The 27,934-nt window shown below is 41.3% G+C and overlaps 1 protein-coding gene across 6 annotated transcripts in view; it reads left to right on the top strand.

The window, feature by feature from the left end:
* The first annotated feature begins 1,708 nt into the window (after positions 1-1,708).
* Positions 1,709-27,934, top strand: part of NTRK2 (neurotrophic receptor tyrosine kinase 2) — a 211,545-nt gene continuing 185,319 nt past the window's right edge. For all 6 annotated transcript variants that reach the window (XM_061343932.1, XM_061343931.1, XM_061343933.1 and 3 more), the window contains exons 1-3: positions 1,709-2,207; positions 19,143-19,217; positions 19,480-19,551. In XM_061343932.1, coding sequence (XP_061199916.1) covers positions 1,999-2,207; positions 19,143-19,217; positions 19,480-19,551 — 356 coding nt within the window. In that variant the 5' untranslated portion in view covers positions 1,709-1,998. The remainder of the gene's footprint in view (positions 2,208-19,142; positions 19,218-19,479; positions 19,552-27,934) is intronic.

The raw sequence follows: 27,934 nt of genomic DNA, 5'->3' as shown, positions 1-27,934 counted from the left end.
AAGGTTTTGCCCTTCTGTCCTGTGTCAAGGACTGTCTCAAGGTTTTTTGAAAGTGGAATATTATTACAGTTTATGCTATTAATTTTTCTGTCTTTTTCTTTTAAACACTTTCCTCTAGAAAGTCATTCCATGAATTATTTTATCTTGTTATCCTTCTATAAATATTTATATTTTGAGAAATATTTTAAAGATATTAATACCTCTTTTTACCAATTTTGTATTACTTGTAGACAAAATGCCTTTCACTTGAATAGTATTTTTTATGGTCCTTACATTTTTTTATTCTGCTTTGTTATTCCTTAGGACTTCCTTGATCTTCCTTGTGTTTTATTTAGAAAGGACGAAGTGCTGAATTTTGTAAGGATGATATATATATTCTGTGTTGAAGAAATGTATCTATGTAATAATTTTACTTATGTTTCCATTAAATTTTGTCCATGTCTGACAGCAAGAATGACAATATTTTCAATTATGTCTCCTTATCTAGTCTTCACTCATTGCCTTATAGTGTTCCAGCTATGAGTTTCTTTTTTAATTCACCATGATTTACTCATTTCGAAGTAGTCAGCTTGGGTAATTAAATAAGAAAGGACCATTGCTGTGTTTGGGTATAGTGGTACAGTGGCAACTGAACTCCCTGCAAACACAAAGTCAGGACTGCCTGCCATTTATCAGGACGGAAACGGCAAAGGATGAACACTGTCACTAGGTCCAGTTCCCCAGATCTGCTGCTATTTGAATCTGGGAATATGTGATACACATCTGTCAGTCACGGTAGCCTCAGCCTCTGCAGGGAAACGGTAACTTCTTGCTCCTTCTCCCAGACTCGGAATAGGGCACTGGTCCATAGGGCCACAGGGACCGCGGTGCACGGCGGCGGCGGGACGCGCGGTGGCGCCTGCGGAGCGCCCATCGCCCGATTCTGCGTCAGGCTCCGCGCACCGGTCTTGCTGCGGAAAGCCCGCACCCCGGGGGTGGCGGAGGGAAAGGCGACATGTCCCCGGCCGCGGATCCGTGCCGGGAAGGGCAATGCGTTTCCAGGGAAGCGGTTCAGGGTCCACCGCCTCCGGGGGCTCTCGCAACACCCTCGTTTATCCCGCGATGGGGAGGTCTCGCCCTGATGGGGACGCCCGGTGTCCCTCGGCGAGGCGTCCCGGCGGGGCGCCCAGCCCGCATCGGCGGCAGGGCGCGCGCGCGCGTGAGCGTGAGTGTGTGTGAGCGCGTCTGAAGGCTCAGGCGCAGAGTGCCTATTGGTATCTGCTCTCCGTCACCCTCCCTCCGCTCCCCCTCCCTCCGCCCGTGTTGCTTTTGTCTTTTTTCTTTTTTTTTCCCCTCTCTTTTTTTTTTTTTTTTTTCGGATTTCAGTCTCATTTTGTGGAGTTTCTGCCCCTCTCTGCGTCAGCCCCACGTCACTTTGCCGGCAGCTCCCCAGCTTGGGCTGGAGCAGGAGCCGGGGCTGCTTTATTATCAGCTGGAAGGAGGAGGCGACGGTGCGTAAAGAGGCGAGCACGGCTCTCCGAGCCCCGCCGACGCTGCCGAGGGCTGTGCCTCTCTCTTCCTCTCCTTCCCTCCCTCCGGCGGGCAGCGATTGCCCGAGCCCCCGCAGGTAGCAGCGCATTCTCCGCCACCTGCCCCCGCCGCTCCGCGGGTTTTGCAGCATCATCGGGAGCCGCCAAGAGGACCAAGGCGGTGCCGCGGAGCCGGGGCAGGTGCTGCTCCGCGCCGCCGGCTCCCTCTACCCTCCCCGCCTCAGCCCCGCCGCAGCGTCCGGCCCCGGCTCCCGCCGCCTCCCGGAGTCCTCGGGGCGGGCAGCGCCGCGGGGCGGCTGTGGCTGCGGCAGCGGCTGCGGCGCGCCCATGTGAGCCCCAGTCGCGGGGTGCCCGCCCGAGGCGCGGTAGGCTGTGCACTCTCTGGGCGTGCGCTCCGGCAACAGCGGCGGCGGCTGCAGCGGGAGCAGTAGGAGGCCGTCGGGGCAGCGCTGGAGTGAGCGGGGTCAGCATGATGTCCTGGCGGCGGAGGCCGGGACCCGGCCTGGCGCGGCTGTGGGGCTTGTGCTGCCTGGTGCTGGGCTGCTGGCGGGGCGCTCTGGGCTGCCCCGCGTCCTGCCGCTGCAGCTCCTGGCGGATCTGGTGCGCGGAGCCGGTGCCGGGCATCGCCTCCTTCCCCGTGCCGCAGGGGAGCGCCGACGGCGACAATGTCACCGAGATGTGAGTACGGTCCGGCGCGAGAACGGGGGCTGGCGGGACGGGGCGTCCGGGGGACGCTGCGGGGGGGGAGCGGCAGGGAATTCAACCGTGCCGAAAGGCACTTGCTCCGCTGGCAGATGGGGTGGCAGGCAGCCTGACGGCCGGGTGTGATTTAATTTGAACGAGACTTCACAGAGATTCCGCTGCCAGCCCACTGAAGGTGATGAATCCTAATTGCCCGCGATGCGGTTCCCAGGGAGAGGGACGGGCGGTGCGGCGGAACATCGGCACGGAGGTCCCGCGGGGCAGCCGGGGAGCGGGACGGCGAGCTGGGGTCCGGCACTGGCTGAGGGGAGCGCATCGCCCAGACCTCACTCTGCGGCCGCGGCTGACCTGGAAGGGGGGGGGGGGGGGGGTGTGGTGGTGTCTATTTTATTAATTCCTTTACTTTATCTCCCTATGCCTATTCCTGCGAACCGAGAGTTTTGGAGACTAGCTCCCTCCCGCCCTCCCTCCCGATCTCTCCTGCAAGCTTTTCCTGTTAAAAAAATCCCCACGGTCAACCAACCAAAAAGAAAGGATAAAAAAGGAGATGATGCGGCAGATTCTTGTGGAAGGGACAGCAAACTATCTTCCCCATAGGCATGCGAGCCTGCTTTGCCCTTCTCAGTAAGGTGGCTGGAAGGAGAAATGCTAAGCCTGCAGAGGAATGAGCATTGTGCTGTCTCCAGCAAGTGCTAGAGGATTAGGAAACCCCTATTGATAGTGAGGAAGCTGCAGAAAGTTGTTTTTTCTTTTTTTTTTTTTTTTTTTCTTTTTTTTTTTCCAATTTCAGCCTTACCCATGTGTTGCTTCCATTCTCATTTGCTTGCATATGATATTCGGTGAGAAGAGTTCTGTAGCTTTACTTCTTAAATCCTGCATCGTTTCACAGCTCTCTGCTCTGTGGCATCCACAGATGCTGCCAGAGAAAAGCTGCAAATGCTCTTGATGAGCAAAAAATTTTGGATGCTGTACCTGCATATGATAGATCTGGGGAAGAAAACCTTCTCAGGCTGTTACGTCTATCTCCATATTTTCCAATCCCTGTGGTTTCTGGATTGTTTTCCATGACACTTAATGAAAAAGATATCAGAATAATTCCCCCCCCCCCCCAATCTATACAGATTTACATATACTGTTTGCGTTCTGCATCCTTCTTCTCCCTTTCAATTTCCTTTAGAAATAATATACTGTGAAATAGTGAATTATTTTAGATTAAACTGTACCCTTTCTGCAGCTTGCTGAAGTCAATTTTCTGCATTCCCCCATGTGTATTTGGAGACAGGAATTTCTACTACTCATACATGGTTTACCTTTGGTAGACTGTTAGGACCTGTGGTAAAAAAACAGACTTGCTGTTACGGCAGTTACTGGTTTAGATGTGTGTTTAATATGTGGTGGATTGCTACACTAGGAAAAGAAAAAAATTGCTTTGAGCTATGCAACTCTGCTTATATTCATAGGCTTTGCTAGTGCTGTTTTCTGATATGTTCAATTTGGAGGTAAAAGAGCAATCCCCCTCTAGAATGTAACTCTGTTTAAAAGGCCAGGGGAGGAAACACACATGCAAATATGTATTCCAGCCATGATAAACTTAAAGAATGTCTAGTAATTTTTCTCTGATGGTTTTGGTGTTCATTTTCCTGTGTTTTTTGAGCATCACTGTCTTTGCATTTCTTTCGAATTTTTACTGTATCATTCTGTGACATTGCACGTTGTTGTGTTTGGTGATCTAAAAATAATTTTGAGTCATGGATTTCTCAGGAGATGCTGTTGCACGTATTTAGGATGTTTTTTTCATGCGTACTTTCAACATAAAACACAGACTCTTTAATTAGTATATAGGCATAAATTAAAAATCGGACGGCACTAGCTGTTATTTTATTTCACTGTGGGAGCTCAGTAAACAGTAAATATGTAGGGAAGCACTTATAACATGGTAGATACAGACTGGAAATATACTAGCTAAGAAACAAGTTTAAAAGAGCAGGGCGTTGTATTTTACTTGGGAAGCTTCAGGCCTGATTTTTCATTATGTGCTTTGTAGGTAGAGGAGCACAGTTCCAGTGGTCTCTGGTAGAATCATTCTTGGTATAAGTAAGAGAAGAGGAAAAGACACTTAATTTCTAGTAATTTATTCCCATGTATTTCCTGAGTTTTGTTGAAAGTAATCCTTCATTTGCTGCTCACAGCCTGCTCCTGTCAGGAGTGGATCCTGCAGTCCCAGGCAAAACACTGACAGGCACGCAGGGCATGTGGGCTGACTCTAGATCCTCACTGGGGCCACATGTACTGGAGTGTTAGGATAACTGCATGGTTAGGGAAGGCATGTGAAACCCACAGTGGTGCAGAGGCTTGGCTCTGGGCCAGGTGGATGGCACAAGCTTGCAGGATGTAAGCAGGCAGCGAGGGTTTCCCCTTTCCTCCAAGAGGTGAGAGAGAAAGCTGAGGTGGTGCTGGTAGGAGTAACAGAGCTGGGGTCCCACACATCAGGTAGCCTCCACCACTAGACATCCTGGTGCTTCAGCTCTGTTTTGACCTGTAGGTAAATTGCAGCTAGAGCTGAATAAACACTCCTCTCCCAGTCCAGCTATTTCTTGATTCCTGGATGGATCCAGCACCCAACTCTACCAACAGCAGTGGAAAGACACTATGAGCACTTTTGCATCAGCCCTGTGATGGCCAGCTGATGAAACTTGGTGTGGGGGGGGCATAAGAGTATTTATGCCTGGTGCTTTTCTTAGTCATCTTCCTTACCTTTTCCCTAACTAGTTGTTCTTGTGTAGTTTTCTATTAAGATGAATAAAAGACAGATTTTGAAAATTCTGTTCTAACAAGATTTTAGGTTCATACAATTGGCTTTCCTTATTTGGAAAGCATGTGCCAGTGCTAAAATCGCTTATCATAACAGAGCTTAATGATAGTAACTGTTTGGTAGTTTTGATATTATTAGAGATAAATTGAACTCCAGAGTGAGATCCTGCATTAAAATCATGGTATCAGTCATTCGAGCTCACGTTGCACTTGCATCAAGAGCCAAGGACCAAGAGTGGTGAGAGCAAAAGAAGTATGTAAGTATTGTTAAATTCATGCCTTGTAAGCACAATATCAAACAAGTAGTCTTGGGTGAGCAAAAATACTAATCGAATAGTAAATGAATGATGTTTAAAGTCATCAGGACTCCTTGTAAAAGGATGGGTTAATACTTTTTCATTAGTAAAATGTATTGTTAGTATATCACTCTTCAAAGACTTTAATTTCGGAGTGTCTTACTGCAGTGCAAGTGTATTCCAGGCCTAGTTTCACAGTTCTGATATCGAGTCATTAATATGTTGACTTACGATTATTCAGGTGAATGGGGTTTGTAATTAATTGGTGTATTTCAGGAAGAACTGATTGCCCACAAAATCGTGGGTGACTTTTAAGCTCTTGCCTGTTAAAGGAGAGGTGATTGTGTATTGCGTACATTTCAAAACCACAAAATAAATTTCTATTGGAGCTATATAAAGCACTCTAGAATTGTTAATAAGTAAAACAGGATAAGTAATTTATAGAGTAAATTATTTAACAAGTCATGTGAGCTTGTGCTGAAAAAAAAAAAAGGCATGTTTAAATTCATATGGAGCTCAGAGCTGTTGTTATTTTGGGTGTTTTTCATTTTAGATTTCTAGGCTATTGTAGATTTAATATAGTATAAAACCTTCTACAAGGCTCCTCCAGCCCCCAGCCCCTTTTTCCTCAAAACAGCTTTTGGCTGTGCAGCATTGCATGGTTTGGCTGGATTGAAAAGTTATTTCTGGTGACTTGGAATTGTGTAATAAAACACGAGGCATCAGGCTACAAATATAAAAGGGGTTTTGGACAGTGGTGATATAATAGCTTCTTTTAGGAATTCATCATTTTTATCTTCCTTTAAAGATCTGGGTAATTGGTTAAGGTGAGCTGAAAATACACTTCACAGGACTCAGTTTTGTAATTTCTAGAGTCTAAAAATATTCCAAGTATCACAAAGCATTGGGTTTTGTGTATAGCGGCATTATATTTTTCTATTGTTTTTTTTGCTCCCAGAAACCTGGCTTGTTTCAGTCGTTGACCTTCCAGTTGATGAGGACTGATGGGGCTCCTTGGAGTCTCCACTGGGACTGACTCCACCAGGCTCAGGCAAACCAGCTTATGCTGAAGGAGGGCAGCATCCTTCAGAAGGTGCTCATGGCTGGGCTACGAAAACACTGCCTCTCCCTCTATGTCTATGTCTCTGTCCTCAAGAGTTTTGAGAGAGGTTTGGGATTTATATGCTAAAATGAAAACTATTTGTATGAATTTAAGAATTTGGTCTTGAAGACATTGTTTTCAAGAAACTTCCACTTCTTTCCATACTAATGAGAATACAGAGGGCCCGGCAGGCCAGCCTGAGATATCTTTAGGCTGGCATTTTCCAGATTTCTCAGGTTCTATTTTTTCTTCATTATTTTTATTCTGACAGTGTAAGGGAGAAAGTAGCTTAGCGAGATTTTAGATCCCATATAACTGTAAAGCAAAAACTTGTACATAGCTAAACAAGGCCCTTATTCTGAAATTCATTTTAATGTAAGAAGGACCTCCCTCACTGAATTGCAGTTCCCTTTCTTCCATGTTTGTTATCTCTCACTGCATGAATGTCTAACAATATGTTAATGAAGGTGGACATCCAAATATCCTTGCCCAAGCTTGATGATTGTAGCAGGTAATGAAGAATAATAAAAGCTGAAAAATGGAGCAGAGAAGTCTAAAACTGTCTCAATGTTTTATTTATGTTAAATGTATATTAAGCTTGTTACGTATGAAAAAACCTCTCTTTGAAAACTGTTTTTTAAAAAATGAAGCACTCGTTGTATAAATCCATTAATTTACATATATTTCAAATGGAGAAATAGATTCATAGAGGTATGAAAGCCTGCACTGCCGGGAATGAGAATATGCTCTTTCACTGGACACTTTGTGTTTGCTAAGATCTCTTCATCCAGATGTATGTAGTAACATAGCTGCTGTTAAAATAAAATATAATAAGGGTGCACCTTAATTCCTGTTCGATTGTCACCTACATTTTCAGCAAATGCAAAAAACAAACCGAACTACTCCCTCTCCTGAAATATGCATAGGGAGATGATGCTTTTTACATAGGTACTATTAACCTTAACATTGCACAGTCATAATGGGCTTATGGGAAAGTAGCCATGCCAAGGAAATTCTGTAGTGAATCTGCTGCTTTCTTTTTTTTTTTTTTTCTGGGAAAAAATGACCTTCACTGAGTTGTATCATCAACAGACATTATAGCTGAAGCATAAATACATTAGTACCAATTCTGCTATTGCTGTTTCTGGCTTGTGTCGTCATCGGTAGGATAGACTCTTGAAGATCAGATTTCGGGTCAATGTTCTTTGGTTCCTAGACATGGCTTGAAGAAGTGAGATTTTTTTCTTTTTGCAGAAGTAACAGAAAGTGGAACAAAGCAGTCTAAAGGCTCAAGGCACTTTCAGAGGCACTTAAAGAGATTGTAATCTCTGAATGGTGTGACTTGAACCAGGCTTTTGCTAAAGCAGCTGGTCCTGATCCAACAAGGTACTTATGTGCCTTTTATTTCAGGGGGAAGCCGAGGGTGCGATTCTGGCCTTGTTAAAGGCAGTGACAAAACTGGCTGGAATTAGAGTTTTGCCAGGGTAGAGTAGTTTAGAGGATGTCTGTGAAGGATGAAAAGAAGTTGATTCAAGCATTGTCTTGTTTTAAATTTGGAAGAGAATGGGCCTGTTGCTCTATTATTTGTTGTGTTTTTGACTTGCATCTTGCCTTGGCTCTCAAGTGTTTTCCTACTGTGTGAAGACTGAATATGTTGAGGCAAGAGGAAGTTGAGATCAAGTATTTTAGGGGGCTCTTTTACAAGGCTTTAAATAGTTCTGTACTGAAATGAACCTATACCTCTGTGTACAAAAATGTAGAAGCTGCAGCCATTACAGAAGTTTGTGCTGGTCCATTGAGGATATATGTCTCACTGTATATAGTTTTCTGATGTGGAAGTAAAAGAAGGGCAAAATTTTAATTAAAGTTAGTCCATTGCTGAAACAGAAAAGCAATGAAATGGCAATGTGTCTGAGGTCCTAATGGAAGAGTCTGACAATGAGCTGTACTTTGGGCCGGAGAAGTCAGCTATTTTTACTCTTGATTTGACAGCTGGGCCAAAAGACTTCCAGTTTCAGATTTAGATGAAATTATTCTTACCTTTTTTTCTTTTCTTTTTTAAATCCTAACCATATGTGTAAAAATAATTAAGGCTGTATTCAGCAGATATCTGGTGAAGCACGCATGTCCCACATTGCACAGTCAGATGTGGTATTCCATATGAAGAGTGCATAGGATGTGAATTTTCCCATTCTTCTGCAACAACTGCCTGATTTTCTGAATGCCAGACAGCACAGCGAGCGTATGTGTATAAATCATGTGCACATACTGGGCATGTCAGGCTTACCGGGCATGGAGTGGGGGACTTTTCACAGCATCTGCTGTGGGTGTCAAGTGCTGGACTTGATAAATCATGTCTGGGACTGTCCCAGGCCTCAGCATTTAAAATTTGGTAAGTTCTCATGAACTGTGTAACGAAGGTACTTAACTCAGCTGGGTACTCTCCTGCCAGCAATGAAGAGCTTACTTCTTCCAGGAAGTGATTCAGGAGGCTAAATTAGGTTCCTACTGCAAATTACCTGGTGGACACGTCCGCTTCTCTCTCCACTGAGTGTAAGGAAACCTTGGGGACTTTGCCCACTGGGAGTGGAAAAAGCAAGGCTTTAGTTTTAATGAGCAGGGTCAAGCTGCGGAGTAAGATGTTTTTGTGGTCTCAGATGAACCGTTTCAGCAGTGCATGTGGTGAACTGCTCTGCTTCAAGTAGACCATGGGTCTAAACAAAGGTCTTGCATGTCAAATCTCAGCTACTGTCCTGTATGGCATACAGGTGTGTGCTTTACCTTGATTCTTCCCATCTGAGTTGCCTTACTTGGCATAGAGTATTTAAATGTGCTTTTGGGTCAGAGAGCAGGACAGTCTATTTAGCTGAGCAACTGTGGCGCTTATTTGTGTAGCAAGACAGCTGGGTCCTGCTTCTGCTCCACTGAGTGTTCAATTACATCAAAAATTAGAACAGCATGAACAGGTAAAGTTGAGACTACCCTCTCTCAGGTTGTTTTATAGTATGGTATCTTCTGAGACATGAGATCACATTCCCCTAGGGAGAGGAAGGAATCGAACCTGGTACCCCTGGATGGTGCTGGAGCATTTTTCCAGCTTTTTTTTCCCAAATCTGTGGTCTTCTACCTCACACAGACACTTCTTTACTTCTTTTCTTTTTTTTTTTTTTTTTTTTTTTTTTTTTTAAGCAGGTGAATCTGTTTGGTGAATATGGGTCAAGTCCATGAAGATAAATTCCCCCCCCTCCCCCGCCAATCTTGCCTTTTCCTATTTATAAACAGGGCTTGGGCACATTATGCATACTGTGTCCTCACCTAATAAACACATACACTGTACTCTTCTGCTAAGGGCAGTTATGTTAAATTCACGGGACTAAGCATATGCTGAAGTATTTACTGTGTAGAGTGGTAGCAATATAAGTATCTTTTGAAGACTGTGTATTGCACACATACACAAAAGTTAAAACTTTTCAGGTTAGATTCAAATCAATTTACAGACATTTTGAATTGGCACAAATCCACATGACATCAAGGTAAATAGAAAAATGCTGATGCTGGATATTCCTTCTGCCATAGACGTCACTGAAGATCCCTGACCATGTTTGTGTGCAGTGACTTGCTGCCTGCAGCCTGTGCCATCTGGGGGACCTAGGTGGCAGAGCTGCAGAAATAGATACCACTTGTCCTGGAGGTGGGTGTTTGTGGAGGAAAGACTCTGTCGATCCTTCCTGCCCTGAATGTTTCTCCCAACCCTCCAGTGGCATTCAAGTCTGCATGGAGACAGGGTAGTTTTCCTTCTGTTTTCTTGGTCTGGTTGTATGCAGAGCTGTAGAGCGCTTCTGCATATTCTCACAACTTTTAATGGACAGTTTCCTTTGAAGCAGTTTTGCTTTTCACAGGGGTTATCTGAAGTGTAAGGTTTACTCCTGACAGTTGGAGGTATCACCAAAATGTTTGCTTGATCTTGTATAATTTCAAGTGGATCTTCATTCACTGCGCATATACTGGAGTGGGGAGAATGCTGCAAAGGTGTGTAGGTTGGAGGAGTGCAGGAAGAAGGTGTATGCAGTGCTGTGGTGTGTTCATGAAAACCACAGGGAGAAACAGGCTAGCGGATGACAAAAATACTACTCTACTCATAAGCAGTGACAGGAACAATATCTGTACAGGTAAACGGAGAACAGTGTGGAAGTATTGCTGGGTAAGGAGTAGGCAGCTTTGCAGAAATACTGAAAAAGTTTGAAGACTACTGTAGCAAAAGATGACACCTTATGAATAGGTACATGGAGAGTGAGAGTTTAGTTTGAAGGGGAAATGGTAGAGATGAACTAAGGCTTGAAATTACATTAAATTGGAAAACTAAACTAAAAGACTGTATTTTCCTTAGGCATAACAATAAAGACAAACACAAGTGGGTTTTTAAATAAAGGTGATCTCACTCTAGAAGAGGAAATACATGTATGTCAGGCAGCAGAGCAAGCAGCGTCAAAAAGAGAAACCTGAAAGACAGGTACAGGTTGCTAGTTTGCATGTACCACTGCAAGAGAGAGTTTCCCTAATATCAAACTGACTAAGAACAAGAACATGGAAAGTTATGGAAACAGTGGCAGCAATGTGGCAGTCAGCACTAGTATTAGAGATACTTTGGATACTAACAAATGTGCAGGAAGTGTAATAAACACACCATTATGCTAATATATGCAGTGCAAGTGAGAAAATACTTATATTAAGTGAAGAACAGGATTCCTCAAGTGAAGAGAAAGTGATTTTTTTTTAGGAGTGCTAATAGAAGAAGCTATAAATTCAAAAGATCAGCCAATTAAAATGAGAAACGGACTATACAGGGTAGAAACCAGAATAGAAATAAATGTGATAAAAGAAAGTGAAATTGGGAGCTGTGAAGAGCAAGTAAACATGGAAGAGTGAAGTGCCTTTGAAAGGCTTCAACAAAAAACAATTTAATGCTGTTGAAATGCTCTCTGAAAAAAATGCATGGGTTAAATATAAATAGTAAGATTGGTGTTGACATACAGGAAGTGTCAGCCTGTTGTGGGCTTAGAAAATTGAGATAAATGTCAAGAGTGGCCGCCATATCATTGAAAGTCAAAAATACAACCCATAGCCTTTTTGGAATGCTTCAGTAACAATGTGAAGTTGTATTCATGTATGTCTTCCATTAAAGGCAAGATACATCTTGGAGAAGACACAGATATGTGGTCAAGGCTACATGAGATGTTTCACAGGTCTTAGGAAAGAGAATAGGAAATCAGTTGTGAACCATGGCAGCAGATGGTATCATTTGAAGACTGGAAAAACATCTACCATTTGGGTTCTCTGTGTAATAATTGCAGAGAAAAAGGTAGAGATTATGACCATATGGAGACTCTCAAGATTTAAATAAAAACATAAGAAGGAAATTTTTTGCTGGTCTATGGAAAAATAATTATTCTTTCAGATGTCAGGAGTAAAATTATACAGATAATTTAATGCATTGACAGGCTATGGATGGATTTTTTTTAATAGATGTCTTTAAGTTTTGCAGTTTTACTCTGTCATATGGAAGTATTACCTTCTGATCTGTATATGGCATGGGGTGTACTGCATGCAGTGAACAGGAGAGTGGATAGTGTAGCAGGTACAGATATATGTCTTGATGTTCCAGTGAATATCAGAGCAGATTGAACAGAGTATTTGATGTTCCAAGAGCCAGTAATTTTAAACTGAATAAAGCCAGGAATTAATGTCAAGCAGTGGAAAGAATATGTGTCAGGTGAAGGCTAACCTGAGAGAATTTCAGAGGGAATTTCTTACACTGAATCAAAAGATCATGTAATACTGAACATGCCAAAACCTGGAGCTAGGAAAAAGACTTAAAATGTTAGGAAGCATAATGTCAACAAGTGCTTATCTCTGAAGGATGTGTAACTCACTTAAGATATCCTTTCCACACAGACACTGCCTGAACATGGGTAGCTGTAAAGAAGAGAATTCAAAGGTTTTGACATCAACCAAGATGCTTTAATAGTTTTGATTCACTGAGTGACCCCAAAAGATTCACATAAAAGATTGTTAGGAGCAGTTTTACTGATGTTTTGTCATTCTCATTTGCATCAAGGCCAGTGACAGCTACAAAGGGGATGGATGCAACTGGTCAAAAAGTGAGTGGTTGTGTTACAAACTGGAACACAAGAGGTTGCACTTAAACTTGAGACTAAACTTCTCAGTGAGGGTGACAGAACACTGGAACAGGCTGCCCAGGGAGGTTGTGGAGTCTCCTTCTCTGGAGACATTCAAAACCCGCCTGGACATGTTCCTGTGTAACCTTATCTAGGTGTTCCTGCTCTGGCAGGGGGATTGGACTAGATGATCTTTTGAGGTCCCTTCCAATCTCTAACATACTGTGATACTGTGATACTTGTCTTTGAAGAATCACCACACTAAGTGGTTCTGTAGGAGAAAGAGATGTCACATATATTTGTTTGTATTTATTCATTCAAGATGTTCTTTCTTTCTTGCAAGTCAAATAATAATAAAAAAGGTTAGCTTTATGTCTGCTTTCTGTCATGAACTGATAACAAGCCATCTTTACTACTATCCTTTTGTATGTTATGTGATTTTTAATGTATATATTATGAAAGGACTCTACAGGAGTTTAAGCCTCTTCCTAACAGTCTGCAGGGACTATTTCATACATAGTGAATAAAATGTGTGTTGTAGATAAGTACAAGATCAGTAATTAAGACATACCTTTTTGAATAAATAGGTTATTGTCTGGCCACTTGATACTTCTTTCTGACTATATCGAGGAGTATCAACATTGCCAAAATATCACTGCTAAGGAAACACTAGACTGTAGCTGTCAGTTGTCCTCTGGAAAAATGTCAAAAATTGATGTCTTGGTGAAATATCAAATGCATGAACTTCATGAAGCTTAAGGGGGAGGACAGGTTTCCAAAAGGAGAAAATACTTAAATAAGCTTTACATGCATTTTTAAAAAATAATTCTGAAGGTGGAGCTCATCAAGGGCATGGATCTTAAATCTGGAAAGCTGCATGAAATGTCTTGAGAGTTTGCTTGATTTGGTAGTCTATTATTTAAAGAGAACAGAACAAACACCTTGAGGCCAAACCAGAAATGTAAGTAAGCCCAGAGGTGCGCTATGTTTTGTTTTCCCTGCCTCTAAATATAGTAACTCTTCCCTTAAACTCTGCAGGACAGACATATTTATTTATTTTTACTTTTGCCTTCATGTTTGCATACTGTAAAGAGGGAACTAAGATTGGCTGGCATATTGTGGGCTTTCCATTTCCCAGGGAGTTGCAGTCATAAGCAAGAGTGTGGATCTGCTCCTGCAATACCAAAACAGGATTGGGATCTCTGCTGAATTCCTGCTTTCTCCTGCTTCAAGCTAGTGGGTTGATATTAATTTTTGAGGCTGATGGCTTTGGAGAAGCGATTCGCAATGGCAGTTGTGTACTACTAATTGGATAATCATAGCATGTTGACATGAAGCAGAATGTCTGAGCCCCACAGTCTCTTGGCAGTTGATGCAACCACACATCAAGAACAGGGAATTCTTGAAGGTAGCTGTGATTTGTGACCTTGACCATTAGAGGAGTTCCAGATTGCCCTGAATAGTGCATTATCTGAATGTGTAGTAAAGGATTTGCTCAAAAAAATCGGGTGTGCCTGTGGCTGTAAAGAAAGATCCCAGAGTTAATTATGTCAGCTGCAGAACTGCTATACTGCACGTGGAGAGCTACCTCCTGTAGTCTTTTGTGACTCATGCTTAAATACTCTAAATAGGAGGAAGAAAATACCCTGAAGGATGACTTAAGGAGCCTGTGATAGTGGCAATCAGTTTTTCACTCTGTGAAATACAGAGTGATTCACAGTTTAAAAAAACTAATACCACCACAGCACTTGCTTAGAATTTGTCAGGAGACACCAGACAACCAAGGAGTCAAGTACCTGTCTGTGAAATTGCCGAATGATAGGTAAGCCCATGGTGGACTAACTTGACACACTGCCTTTTTCTTGAGTTATGACATGCTCTTTTAGGAGTAGAAGTTCAGTTTCTTGAGATTGGCTGTATGAAATGTGGCACTGATGGTACCAGATGGAGACAGCAAAACAGAACAAAGTAGTTGGATTAAGCAGTATATCTGTAGAGAACTTGTCATTACTAGATGTTTGTATCATGCTCGCTGCTTGTTGTTAATTTCCTTCCTAGGGGGAGCTTGATCTAATGTAGAAAGATTTCTTGGTTGACTAGAGATTATGACATTGGTCCCTACATCTGTCTGAAGCATTGCATTCCTGAATGCAGCATTGTGTAGCTCTATGCTTCATTTTCAAACTATGGGATTTCACACCCCTTGAGTAGTATTTTATATTTAATTTCAGAGAGGCTGCAAATGAAAACGATTGAATCTGCTAAGTTTCATCAAGTATTTTGTGAAGCTTACAAGTTTTGCATGATTTTGATGCATAACCATAAATCACCCCAGGTGTGTTGAAAGATCCCTTAAGTTTTAGCATACTTTCTGATGAACTTGGTCTGACATTTGATTTTATAAGAAAATACAGTACTAGAGAACTTTGCAGTGTTTCATTGTCAATGGTACCATATAGCTCTCAGGAGTGTAGACTAAGGACATACGTGACCTCTCGTTAAATGGTAGTTCATCTACTGACAGTTCAGTGTCTGGAATGTGCTGCTTTTTCCCTAAAGATTTAGTGAAAAAAATAACTTGCAGTATAAAGTTTTGGCAAAGTTCAGAAATGTTTCACCAGGGAATGTTTATTAATTTTGAAAACTTTTTTTTTCCCAGCTGTGTGATCCAGATCTGGACATATAATTGATTTATTTTTTTGGAGTGTTAAGAAAATTTGTTTCCCATAAAGGGAGTTTTCTGGCAACAGAAATTCTTCTGGACATGAATTATTTGCTTGCATCTATGTTGTTAAGACTAGTGTGTGCCAGTTTTCCAGCCAAATGGAGTAATGTACCTTAACATATATTAATCCAGAGAAGATAGAGTAAATCAAAATAGTAAGGAAGGCATACTTCTGCTGAGCAGTTTTTTTCAGGTTAAGAAAAAGATTTGAAAGTTACAGTGAAATCTTTATTTAAGCTACTGAGGCACAAAGTTACCTAAAACTCTTTAAAGAGCAGAACTTGCCTTCTTATGCTCTTGGTTCAGGGGTTGCTTCACTGATGTTATACAGACTATATCTGTAGTCTTTCATCAATGTAATGATCAGGAGTGAAGACCATCCTCTTAAAGGAGAACTTATTTGGAGGAGTTAGCTCTTTTATGATAGGATTTTAAAATATCCTTTTGAGAATGTTGCAGAAGTGGTGAAATATAAATGTGTGACATTATTCAATAGCTGCTGAAGTGTGCTGAAATGAATGTGTTATAGTAGGTTGCAATGTGCAGTCAGTAGGTCTGTGATTCTGAACGCCTTTATCAGAAGTAATCAGTGGTTTACAAAGGGGAGATGAAATTAAAGGTCTGAAAACAAATATTGTTCACTGATGACTCATGAAGGAGGTGCAGAATGGTAGTACTGCAGGCAACTGATGGCTTGGTTTAGAGGCAGAGGTATTTGTGAGCTGATATGTGTGATCTGACTGGGTACTATACTGACAGGTTTTGGCGGTGCTGCGCTTTGCTGTTATGTTCAGTGGGAGCTTCCAAGTTCTTCATGTGACTTCAGCCAGCAGTGAGTCAGGATGTTATTCTTCTGTGCTACAATAAAAATGTTCAGTTAAAGACTAGGGTGGATATTCTTAAGGGCAGGCAGGCAAATTACATTTCTCAGTGTCGCCCACTGCAAGTCAGAGCTTTTAGAGTATTAATGTTTGATGATAAGTAGCATCAAGGTAGAGTAGTTGTGAAGAAGGTAAAAATAGACTTCAGTTATGAAGAAGTTTTATTTCAAACCTCCCTCAATTAAACAGAAGAGCAACTTCCCCTTACAGAGAACAGCTACATCACTGTACTCCTTTCTTTCTCTCTGCTATGAAATAGCTGCAGAGGCTTAACTTAAAACAGACCTGTTAAGCAAGTGAGAAAGTGTAAGAGGACGTGACCTGCTTATGGTAAATTGTATTTGCCTATTCTTTGTTCAAGGATTTCCAACTGTGTGAAATTTGCTTTTCTGTCATATTCTGTCCTCCGAGTATTTCTACAAATGCACTGCAGACCAGTTATTGTTTTGAGTTGGTTTCACTTAGCCAGAATTTCTTCTGGGTCACAACTCTTAGTGTGGTTGTGGAAAACCAGTGATTTCTCTTGGATCTTTCAGTTAGGAACTGAAGAAACCAGAAAAAAACTAGTACCAGCTCAGAGTAAATTATGCCCCCCCCCCCCCAACCTTTGCTTAAGGGATGCAATAAGAAAAGGAAAAGGGAAAAAAAGATTGGAAATTCATGCCTCTTCTTCCCAAATATCATCCTGTTGGTTTGGTCCCTAATGGACCAACACTGATTTTTTATATAGATTGTGAGCTCATACTCAAATCTTCTGATGTAAATTATGGTAGCTTCATTGACTTCAGCAGAGCTAAGCTGTTTTATGCTGGCTGAGGCTTACCACAGGAAGTAATATGCTAATATATTTCTGTGTGGCACTGTAAGTTACATCAAGTTCTGGAGCTTCTCACAGTGGGAGGTTCTAGTTAAATGTTTTTATGATTAAAATTGCAATGTCAGATTTGGATGGGTGATAAGTGTGTTTAAGTGATGGATTTGCATTCCAGCAGTATTTGTTAGAGTGAGGTTTTTTGATGGCTTAATCTTCAACTGGCAAATCCATTCACTTAATTTCTTTTATTTTACTCTTCTGAGTCTCTTCTCCCTTATTCTCTGTCCATTTTGTTCACTTCCTCCTGTTCTGTTTTTTCCCTGTCTCTCTCTAGTCTTGACAGGCTTCTTGCTGGTTGGACACTGAGGGCAGAATGAGGAAGGTATCTTTGGTACTCTTGCATAGTTTTATTTTAGCATGATGAAGTCCAAGTGACAGAGAAGGTGGTAATTAAATCAGGAGTTCTTCTTCCGGCCGGGTTCAGAGGAAAGATGATCATTCACTTGCAAAACTCTCAGATTGAAGAATTTATAGCTTTTTATGAGCTCCTTAATTTCTTTCATTTGGTAAAATATGTAAATTTACCAACCAACCAACAAAAAAAACCAGATTAATAAACCAAAGAGAATAAATCAGATTGTCTTAAAAAATCCAAGGAAGGAAATGAAATAAGGAGGACTCTATTATATTTTGATGGGTACACTCTGTTGATCTTATCCTAAAATGTTCTGCAGAGCAGCAAGTGTCGTATGATCCTGTAGTAATGTGTGTTGTCTAGTGACATGTGTTGCCTTTTTAGTGCTCTTTTTTTTTCTCAAGGGACACTGAATCCATTAGGGAAAAATTTTTGCTTTTCCTGGTACTTGGCAGGAGTGTAGCCTAAGTCAGCTTTGCAGTATTGGAGGTCAGCCCAACCCAACTTTTGTGATTCTCAAGCATCTGCTGGGATTTGGGCACACAATGGGTTTCTCCAGCACAGCAGCTGAGATACATGGGTTGCCTTTGGGAAAGCAATATACGTTCTTTCCAGTTCACCAGAACTCCCTTTAAATAAAAACTAAGTCTTAAAATGAAGACAAGTTTTATTATAGCAAAAAAAGTCTTTTGAGGAAAACCTACATCTTTGGTTAGTCCTGGATACGCATGAAAATACAGGCCAATCTCTAAGTTTTTCTGGGACTGGGTGGTCTTTTGAAATGCATTGAATCTTTAGCATGTATCTCTTACATGTGGCTTACTTTTCTGCCCATAATGCCAGCTGAATTGCAGTTTCCACCAATTTCTTCTTCCTAGACTGAATAGTTTGCACTGTGAGACTTTTTTTTCAGATTATATATCATCCCATGCATTATCTGTAAAATATTTTAACTTCCAGTCTGTGGGATGTCACTGGTTATTCATAGATCTCACATGATGATATTACAAAGGACCAGCTTGCATGTCCACATCCATTTGGGGTTCAGGCAGATATTCATGTTATGTGAGTGTATTCAGTGCTTTGGTATACTATGACAGTTTTCTCTTAGTTTCTGCTTTTGCATGTCACATCATGGTGTATAGCATCCCTTTTCTCAATTTTCCTACAGCAACACCTTGTAAATAAATAGAACTGAAGCTAACTTTGTGGCAGGGAGTAAATCGGTTTAACAAGCAATGATGCTAAGAGCATGAGAGAAAATACTAGGGAAGTCTGATCCCCCCTCAGCGTAAGTGGGAGTAACTCCACTGCCACCATTAAAGTTGGCCTTTTTGCTGTGGTGACATCTGTGAGGTAGGGAAGTATGTCCTGGAATTTGGTAGCACTGTAATGCAGCTTTATTTACTGTGCCGTCAGGGTGATTTGCTTCCTTGATGAGCAAGGTTTCATTTCCCCTGTGTAAAACTCAACGGTTTCTCCTCCAGCCCTGTCCCAGAAAGTGCCATTTAAATGATGGGGACATATTTTAGGAGCACTTTCACTCTGAAGGTGCTGTAATAAGATCTTAATGTTAATTGCGTAGGTCAGCAATCACTGCTGACATTCAGACATCAGTGCTTGTCCTCTGAACAGTCAAAAGCCATGGAAGGATTCACTTTCCTAATTTTTCTATCTTGCTTTTTCAACAGTTTCATCGCAAACCAGGAAAAATTAGAAAGTATCAATGACAATGAAGTTGGATTTTATGTTGGACTTAAAAATCTGTGAGTATATGGGATACATACTTAATAAAGTTTTTTTTTTCATTATTTCTTTTATAGAAGCATATAGTGACCTCATCAGAGAGTAAGCCTAACTTTGTATGTAATAGAGGACAGTTGTAGATCTTACAGTTCAGCCTTGTTGAGATATGATCCACACTCTTATTTCAACCATTATTATCAATATGCTTTCCATTACATTTTAAATGAAATACTCATTTCATTTAATACACAGCATACATAACAGTTTTACGTATTTTCACAGGACCGTGGTGGATTCAGGCTTAAGATTTGTGTCCCGTCAGGCATTTGCGAAAAACATCAACCTGCAATACATGTAAGTAGGAACAGTGTCTGCCTTCTAAGTCAAAACTGCCAAAGTCATGTTAATTAATTGTTAATTTATTTCTCTCTTTTACCATTTCCTTCATAAAAAATGTTCCAACAAGGCAGACTTATAACGGTCTTCTGTCATTAATTGACCCTAAGTAAGAGAAGTGTGGTGAGGAACTGGCAGAACATGGTAAATATGTGGTAAGGAACTTGCAGATCATGAGAACATAATGTGTGATGGTAAAAAGACTGTTCAGTTCATTATCCTGTCTCTTAACAATGGACTTTGGCGGTGTATTTAGTTGTAAATCGTAGCAGAGAGGGTGCCTCTCTCAGCTGGGTGAGTTGGTGCTGCGGGTATGCATCACACTGGGTGACATGAGTTTGACTAACTATAGCCTGGCCCAATGGGCTGAACATGTTTTAGTAGCTACACTGCAGCAGGTGCATGCGTAGAGCATATCTAATATAATTTGATCAGTGTGCATGCCCAGAGACTGTGACATGACGGTCCTGAACTTAGGTCCTGAGATGATCAAAAAATTTACTTTGGAAGCTCATGCAAGATCTGAACTAGTACATCCAAAGAAGAATATAAGAATGAGGTTACTTTCACACCAAAATGCAATGCATGCTTCGTGAACTTCAGGAAGCAGAGTTGACGCTTGTGAAGCCTTTTAAGTGTGTACTTTAGATTTATCAAAAGCTGAACTGATCAAAGCTCTTTATAAAAGAGCAAAGTTCTTTACAAAAGTACAGAGAAAAATGATCAGCTAATTGAAAGACTTTGTTTCTGTTTAGAGTAAGTACATGACCTTGGTGGAACAGACATGGAGTAGCTCGCTTTGCTACTTACATGGAAAACTGTAGGTCTAGTTGTACGAAGCATTGAGATCACGAGGGACTCAGTTCCTCATAGGTACCCTCTTCTAGCCAAGTATTCAATTGTGTGTTTCCGTCCATCCAACTTTGTTAGATATACTTAGCACTTAACCCCCTTGCTTTTGTTAAAGTCCTAACGAGACTGAGCATAAGGCAAAGCCTTGGGCTTGTAAAATAACTTCCTCAATATATGGAGGAACTGTTGAAGAGAGCAAAGGGCTGATTGCTTTGCTAATGAAATGGAATCAGTTTCTGTACCTCTATTTTCCAAAGAAGGGAAATTAATTCATGTAAGGAGTGGATGTGAGTGACCATATCTGCCTAAACCGTAACTGTTGTCCTTAATGTGGAACTGTCACTGGAGGACAGTAAACCACATCTTGGCAGCCTAAGAGACTTACATATTACTTTATACAGTCATTAATAAAGTAAATATCTTTTACTATAATGAGTTGATGATACAAGGTTAGTATCTTGTAAAGTAAATTTGTGTTTACCTGTGTAACACTTGCACAGTGAATTATGGTTAAAGATGAAAGTTACGGAAAGAGTTATTGTAAAAGATGAAATTCCATAAAGCCAAGTGCATATGCACTGGTTGTGGAAAATTTGCAATAAGAGTCTACTGCCTGAGAGGCACATTCGCAGAGAAAGATTTAGTGGCTGTGCTGGGACAGAATCTCAGCTTATCATGGCAGAACAAAGCAAATTCAGTCTGGGATCAAAAGGAATCAAAAAAGGATTTTTACAACTTTTCCCCATTACCTTAGCTTCTTGGAAGTCATCTACTGGAATACTGTATATAGATTAGGACACTGAATCTACACATCTTGTAGATTACAGATGAGCAACAGAGCTATAAGGAGTCTGTAAATCAAATAATTTAAGGAGGCTCAGAGTCTGAATACATTCTGTCCAATAAAGACTGAAAAAGAACATCTTCTCTTTAAAGAAGAATAATTATTATGAGGAGAGCAATCAGTTCTCTCCATAACCATGACTATGAAAAATAATGAGTTTAGTAACTCAAGGTAAGTAGGTGTTTGGAGGATGTTCCCAGCTGGACAGGGCAAGTAGACGGCAAAAGGTAACTTAGATAGGGATCCTCTTGATAGGCTATTCTTTTGCCTGTTTCCTTGGTGAAATGGGTTTCATGCAGTCATAAAGTGTCGCTGGTTGCTTCTAAGCAATGGTTGCTTCTAAACAAAACTTAAACAGTAAAGCAAGTTTTCTGAAAACTGACCATTGGTCAGAACAGGGAGACCCCATTAGAGATCCCACAAGGGAAAAGTATTATGCCTATATGACCTCCTAGGCACTTTAGAACCCATGTGAGCAAGATGTCTTTAAAATACTTTAGTCACAGGAAGAGCTTCAGCTGAAGCACACATTCAAATGTGAAATACATACCAATTGGTAAGCAGGCTTTACTAAGTCTGTAGTTCATGAAGCTCATTGTTAGAAACAAATTAGGCTGACTGACATCTGTTCGGTTGATGTACATGGAATACTTGCATTATGAAACAGGGCTTATCCAGTTTCTTACTGTGTTTTCTCTTACGGGGGATTTAGTAGTGTTAGCAGACACAAGCCTAGGTAAGATGGAAAATCTTACATGGCACCACCTGCTCTATATGCACATGACAAAGCTGTAAGTATGGAGGCATTCTTTGCAGAGGCTGATCTATTATCCCTGCAAGGAATGCATTTGTTTGTTTTCTCTGGCAAGTCTTGATGCACACTAAAATGTTTCTGAAAGCCCCAGTGAATCACTGCTTTTTGTCATCAGGAATAAAACTGTTGACTGCTCTGGGAATGCACTGCCCCTCCTGTGGTTGGGACAGTGAAAACTATTAAGAGCTGAAATCATTTCCCTTTCCCAAGGTAACCTCTGAGTACAGGTCTTTGAAAAGTCTTGCATTTTATTTTGAAACAGAAGTTTGTTCCTATCCATAAAGAAAAAAAAAATATCCAGACACTTTTTCTGAAGACTGATGTAACTGCATAAGTTTTAATTTTGTTGCTGATACTATTACAATTTTCTTCTGTGAAAAGTCTTTGTTGTAGTTAAAGAACCTTATTATATGAAGATAGTATTTATTTCATGAATCATATAAGAATTATCAGCTAATAAGGAACTTATTAACACACATTTCCTTATGCCCTTATTTTCTTGGCCAAACTTCTGTAGCCCAGATATCTGTCTAGTATTATGTAGGATAAGAAAATTTGAATACTAACATAAAAAAGCAGAAAAATAAATGCTCTAATAAATACTACCTAAGAGTCATTAAAGGCTTGCTCATCTAACTCTGCCATTCTCATTGACCTTAGAGTCAAATTAGTCAACAGTTGCATTTAACAAGCTGTTAACCAGTCCTAGTTTAGTAGTGCTGTAAATTTATAAGCTTATCTGCTACTAGCAGTATTTTTAATGGACCTGTAAAATACATGCGCTTGGCATACTGTCAATACTTTTCAGCATAAAAATACTTTTCAACATAAAAATACTTTTAATATCAAGTGTGTATTTCCAAAAATTTTTTAAAATAGCTATTGTTATATGCCAGGATGTGTATGACTGTATCGCTGAATTGTGGATTTGCGAGTATAGTATATATACACAGCTCTGGGTATTAAGGTGCATTTGTATCTCTACACTGTTCAGGTTTAAGTAAGGCAGCAAAATGAAACCACTTGAGAACTTGCGGCAGATTTCCCCTTGCTTGCACACAGCCTTGCCCCAGCCAGCTATAGGCAGAGCAAGCAGCTGCCTGTGGAGGGAGACTGAGCGTAGCGAAACTGGCCTTTCACCTTTTCTCCCCAGTTCTCCTTAGACCTGTTTCCTCCTCTTCCTTTTTGTTCCACCTTGCCAAGAGCACTACGGTCAGTAGAGGTGTGCTTGTCTTGCTAGTTGTGTGAATATTTATGCAGCTTTTCAGGCTGCTTTTGCACTCCTCACATGCCACAGGGTTACTTTTTAGCTGAATTAAGACTAGCAAGTTAAAAGTGAGCTTGATATTCACATGTAAAACAGGGCCATGCTTTTGACTGAATTTGGGTCCTGTCCTTAGGTGTAGCTTTGAGCTTTGGAGCCAAGCTTTATACTCCAGACTTTTAGACCTTTTTAGAGAAAAAAAAAAAAAAAAAGGCTTTAGAATCTCATATCGATCTCATGGTTGCTTAATATGGTCTTTTTATGTGTAGTTGAATTGGGAAACTAATTTATATTCTCTCTCAATGGAAGTGGAAGTGTAGTCCTCAACTACTCTCTAGTAAGTCTGGTAGTGATCTTTTCACTTAACATGAATTAAAGAGACTGTAGCAGACATCTCTGTAATCAATATAAAGTTCTCAGTTTATGAGAAATATACAGAATCATAGAATAATTTGGCTTGAAAGGGACCTTAAACATCATGTAGTTCCAACCCCCCTGCCATGGGTAGGGACACATTCCACTAGACCAGGTTTCTCAAAGCCCTGTCCAACCTGGCCTTGAACGCTGCCAGGGATAGGGCAGCCACAAATTTTAAGGGCAACATGTGTAGATATCTCACTACCATCATAGTGGAAGAACTTTGTAATATGTAATCTAAATCTCCCCTCTGTCAGATTAAAGCCATTCCTCCTGTCCTGTCCCTACATGACCTTGTCAAAAGTCCCTCTCCAGATATCTTTACCGCTCCTTTAGGAAGCTGCTCTAAGGCCTCCTCTTCTCCTGAACCTTCTTTTCTTCAGGCTGAACAAGCCCGACTCTCTCAGCCTGTCTTCATGGGCCATTTGCTCCAGCCCCAGATCATCTTCATGGCTCTCCTGTGTTGGGGGCCCCAGAGCTGAATGCAGTACTCCAGGCGTAGCAGCAAGAAGCTGAGATGGAAACTTGCCATGATCCAAGAAAGTCCAGAAAGTCCTATATCTAGGAATATAACATTAGAATTACCTTCAAAGTATCATTTAAGGGGATAAATCTGTAAGAGTGGTCTGACAAATTTGTGTTGAATTACTTGTCTACTTGAAAAATCTTGAATTGCTAAACCACGTGAGACAAAATGCTACAGTCTAGGAAGCACTAAATGTTTCAATCCGTGATCAAGAATAAGGCACAGGAGTTTTTAATTTTTAATTTTTCTTACTATTCTTGCTTCCCTTTCCTGGTGCGTATCAAGCATAACCAGTAAAGATACAAAATGAGGAAGCTATCAAGGTGTTGTGTTTTTTTTTTTTTTTTAAGCTGGAGTTATTAAAAACAAAATAACATCTCTTTATTCTTTTGATGATTTTGCTTAAATTAGCAGTCCCTTTTTCTTTTTTCTTTCTTTTTTTTTCCCCAGTGGCTCATTTGGAATCATTAATACCTGCACAAAGTGTTCAGAAAGTAACATATCTGGTGACATTTGGGTGGTAACTCTGGCTCACGAGTCTAAATAAGTAAAGGCTGTTCTTCTGTCTAAAGGTCTGCAATAATCCTCCAAAGCTATGACTGTCTTGAGGCTAAATGACGACAAGATACAGCTATGGCACTGCCTAATTCTCACAGTCTGTTTTTTGATAGAGGTCATAGCTCTGAAGCAGAGAGAGAGGTGAGATGAGTAAGATGACTATGAGTAAGTTGAGCAAGGAAACATGTAAACAGCCAAGAGGAAATCTTTAGGAAATATGGGACTTCAGTCCTGCCCATGAAGTAAGTGAGCTGTTATGTCCATACTAGGTTACAAACAGCAAACCCTCCCCCTTTCCTCTCTGTGTTTTTAAGATAGTCTTCAAAATTTTATTTTTAAGGTGTTATTTTCTTAAAATTAAAAAGGCAGAAATGCTATCACAAAGGATAGCTGGCTCTCTTCTGCAAGATGTTTGTGGCCCATTTTCAGATATGTATTGTGAAACTTCAGTATTTAGAAGTTGTTGGTGGGAGAGGGTTTCAAATCCTGTTTGATTTGCCTTGGTATGGGATCAGAGTTTGAGCCTGGCTCTCCCATTGGGGCACCAGGGAAGATCACACAAAATGAAATGGCTTCAGATGGATAGAGGATTCCCTGAGGAATCCATCTTCTGATGGTTAGGGAGCCCTCCTGATAGGGAAGAGTAGGACCCTCTGCTGTGTGGGAACCAGATGACCTGGAATATGTTGTCTCCCACCAGAGCAGTGAGTGGCATGGCCATCTGTCTGCAGGATAGCCCGTGGTATTATCTTTCTGGAAAGACAGGGTTTAGTCGCTATCCAGGTACGAGAAGCAGTTGTGTGCCTTGTTTAGCAATACCAAACACATGCATCTGCATGGGTTGTTTGGCAGTGTCAGAACTGGCGGTGTATTCCTGCATGGTGAGTGAAGAGTTGTCTGTGGAGGGAGGGGTCTTGGACTGCTTCACATTATCACAGTATCACACAGTAGGTTAGAGATTGGAAGGGACCTCAAAAGATCATCTAGTCCAATCCCCCTGCCGGAGCAGGAACACCTAGATAAGGTTACACAGGAACGTGTCCAGGCGGGTCTTGAATGTCTCCAAAGAAGGAGATTCCACAACCTCCCTGGGCAGCCTGTTCCAGTGTTCCGTCACCCTAACTGAGAAGAAGTTTCTTCTCAGATTTAAGTGGAACCTCTTGTGCTCCAATTTGTACCCATTACCCCTTGTCCTTTCATTGTTTGCCACTGAGAAGAGCCTGGCTCCATCCTCGTGACACTCCCCCTTTATATATTTATATACACTAATAAGGTCACCCCTTAATCTCCTCTTCTCCAAACTATAGAGACCCAGCTCCCTCAGTCTTTCCTCATAAGGGAGATGCTCCACTCCCTTAATCATCTTAGTTGCCCTGCACTGGACTCTCTCCAGCAGGTCCCTGTCCTTCTTAAACTGAGGGGCCCAGAACTGGACACAATATTCCAGATGAGGTCTCACCAGGGCAGAGTAGAGGGGAAGGAGGACCTCTCTCGACCTACTAACCACCCCCCTTCTAATACACCCCAGGATGCCATTGGCCTTCTTGGCCACAAGGGCACAGTGTCGGCTCATGGTCACCCTGTCGTCCACCAGGACCCCCAGGTCCCTCTCCCCTACACTGCTCTCTAACAGGTTGTTCCCCAACCTATACTGGAACCTGGGGTTGTTCCTGCCCAGATGCAGGACTCTACACTTTCCCTTGTTATATTTCATCAAGTTATTCCCCGCCCAACCCTCCAGCCTGTCCAGGTCCCTCTGGATGGCAGCACAGCCTTCTGGCGTGTCGGCCACTCCTCCCAGCTTAGTGTCATCAGCAAACTTGCTGATAGTACACTCAATTCCCTCATCTAAATCGTTGATGAATATATTAAATAATACTGGTCCCAGTACCGACCCTTGAGGCACTCCACTAGATACAGGCCTCCAACTAGACTCCGCCCCATAGACTACAATGGGGCGCCCCATAGACTACAATTATGCTGGTACTGGAGACAAAAGAACAAGTCTGTATGAAGATTCATCTTCCTTCTCTCAAGATATGGCTTATACGGATTGGGGAAAAAATCACAGTGGCAGTTTTTACTTAAATGTAACTTCTGTCCTACATGCAAATTGTACTTTAATTTTTATATATGAGATCAAAGTCCGTGAGACATTTCCACCAGTGTCTGCTACAGGGCAATCCAGTTCACATGACTAATGAAATAGTAGCTCATCTGTTTAATTCTCACACATTGGGACTGGTCAATATATGAGCTTGAGGCTGTTGTTTGTCAGAAGGAGTCAATGAGGAGATACAGTAAATAAAATCTCTTTAAGTTTCAATTCTAAACATTTGTAGAATATCCAAGTTGTAAATTGTCTCAAAATTATCTTGTACTAAGAGATTAAGGACTGAAAGTCTGAGAAGTAAACACTGTATTATTTAATCAGGAATTTAAAAAAAGATGTTTAATCCCTGGTTTTAGATGCAATGCAACTTTAACTATGAAGCCCCTATGGCGCCTTTATAATACCACATAAAACTTGTGGTATTTTGGCTCATAACACTGATTTGCACTGTACTGTTGGCAGTTATACAGTTTACTGCTCTCCCTATCTTTAACTGGTGGATGGATAAGACTGTAGAAACCCAGCATTATTTTGCTTTGGGGTGGAGAATGTGATTTTGTAAGCCTGGGAGAGGAGGAGTATTTCTGATTCAGATGAATGTTTCTTTGCTCTGCGCAATGGGAGAGGACCTTTCACTTAATTACCACTGGAAACCATAAACGCTTAATTGACATAAAAAAGCCCAGTGTAGGCATTTTAAAGTTTTCCTTTTGATCTTCCATATGGATGCATATTGTACATGCAATTTGAAAAGAATAAGTAAAAGGCTGTGATACGGATGTGTGCTTGCATGTGAGGAGGGCTTAGTACAGAGCTTGATGCAGCATCAAAGAAAGGGATACACCCATTTCAGTTATGAATAAATTGAGCATGTAATTAACACCTGGACTTTACAAAATACTTTTGAAATACAATTAAATCTGCTGCTTTCCTGCAATGAACAGAAGTGCTAA

This window comes from Neopsephotus bourkii, unplaced genomic scaffold (assembly GCF_033783945.1).
Source record: "Neopsephotus bourkii isolate Nb327-2 ecotype Australia unplaced genomic scaffold, CSIRO-AGI_Nbou_v1 NB_1831, whole genome shotgun sequence".
Lineage (NCBI taxonomy): Eukaryota > Metazoa > Chordata > Aves > Psittaciformes > Psittacidae > Neopsephotus > Neopsephotus bourkii.
The sequence above is the reverse complement of the archived record's forward strand: the minus strand, read 5'-3'. Positions and strand labels throughout refer to the sequence as shown.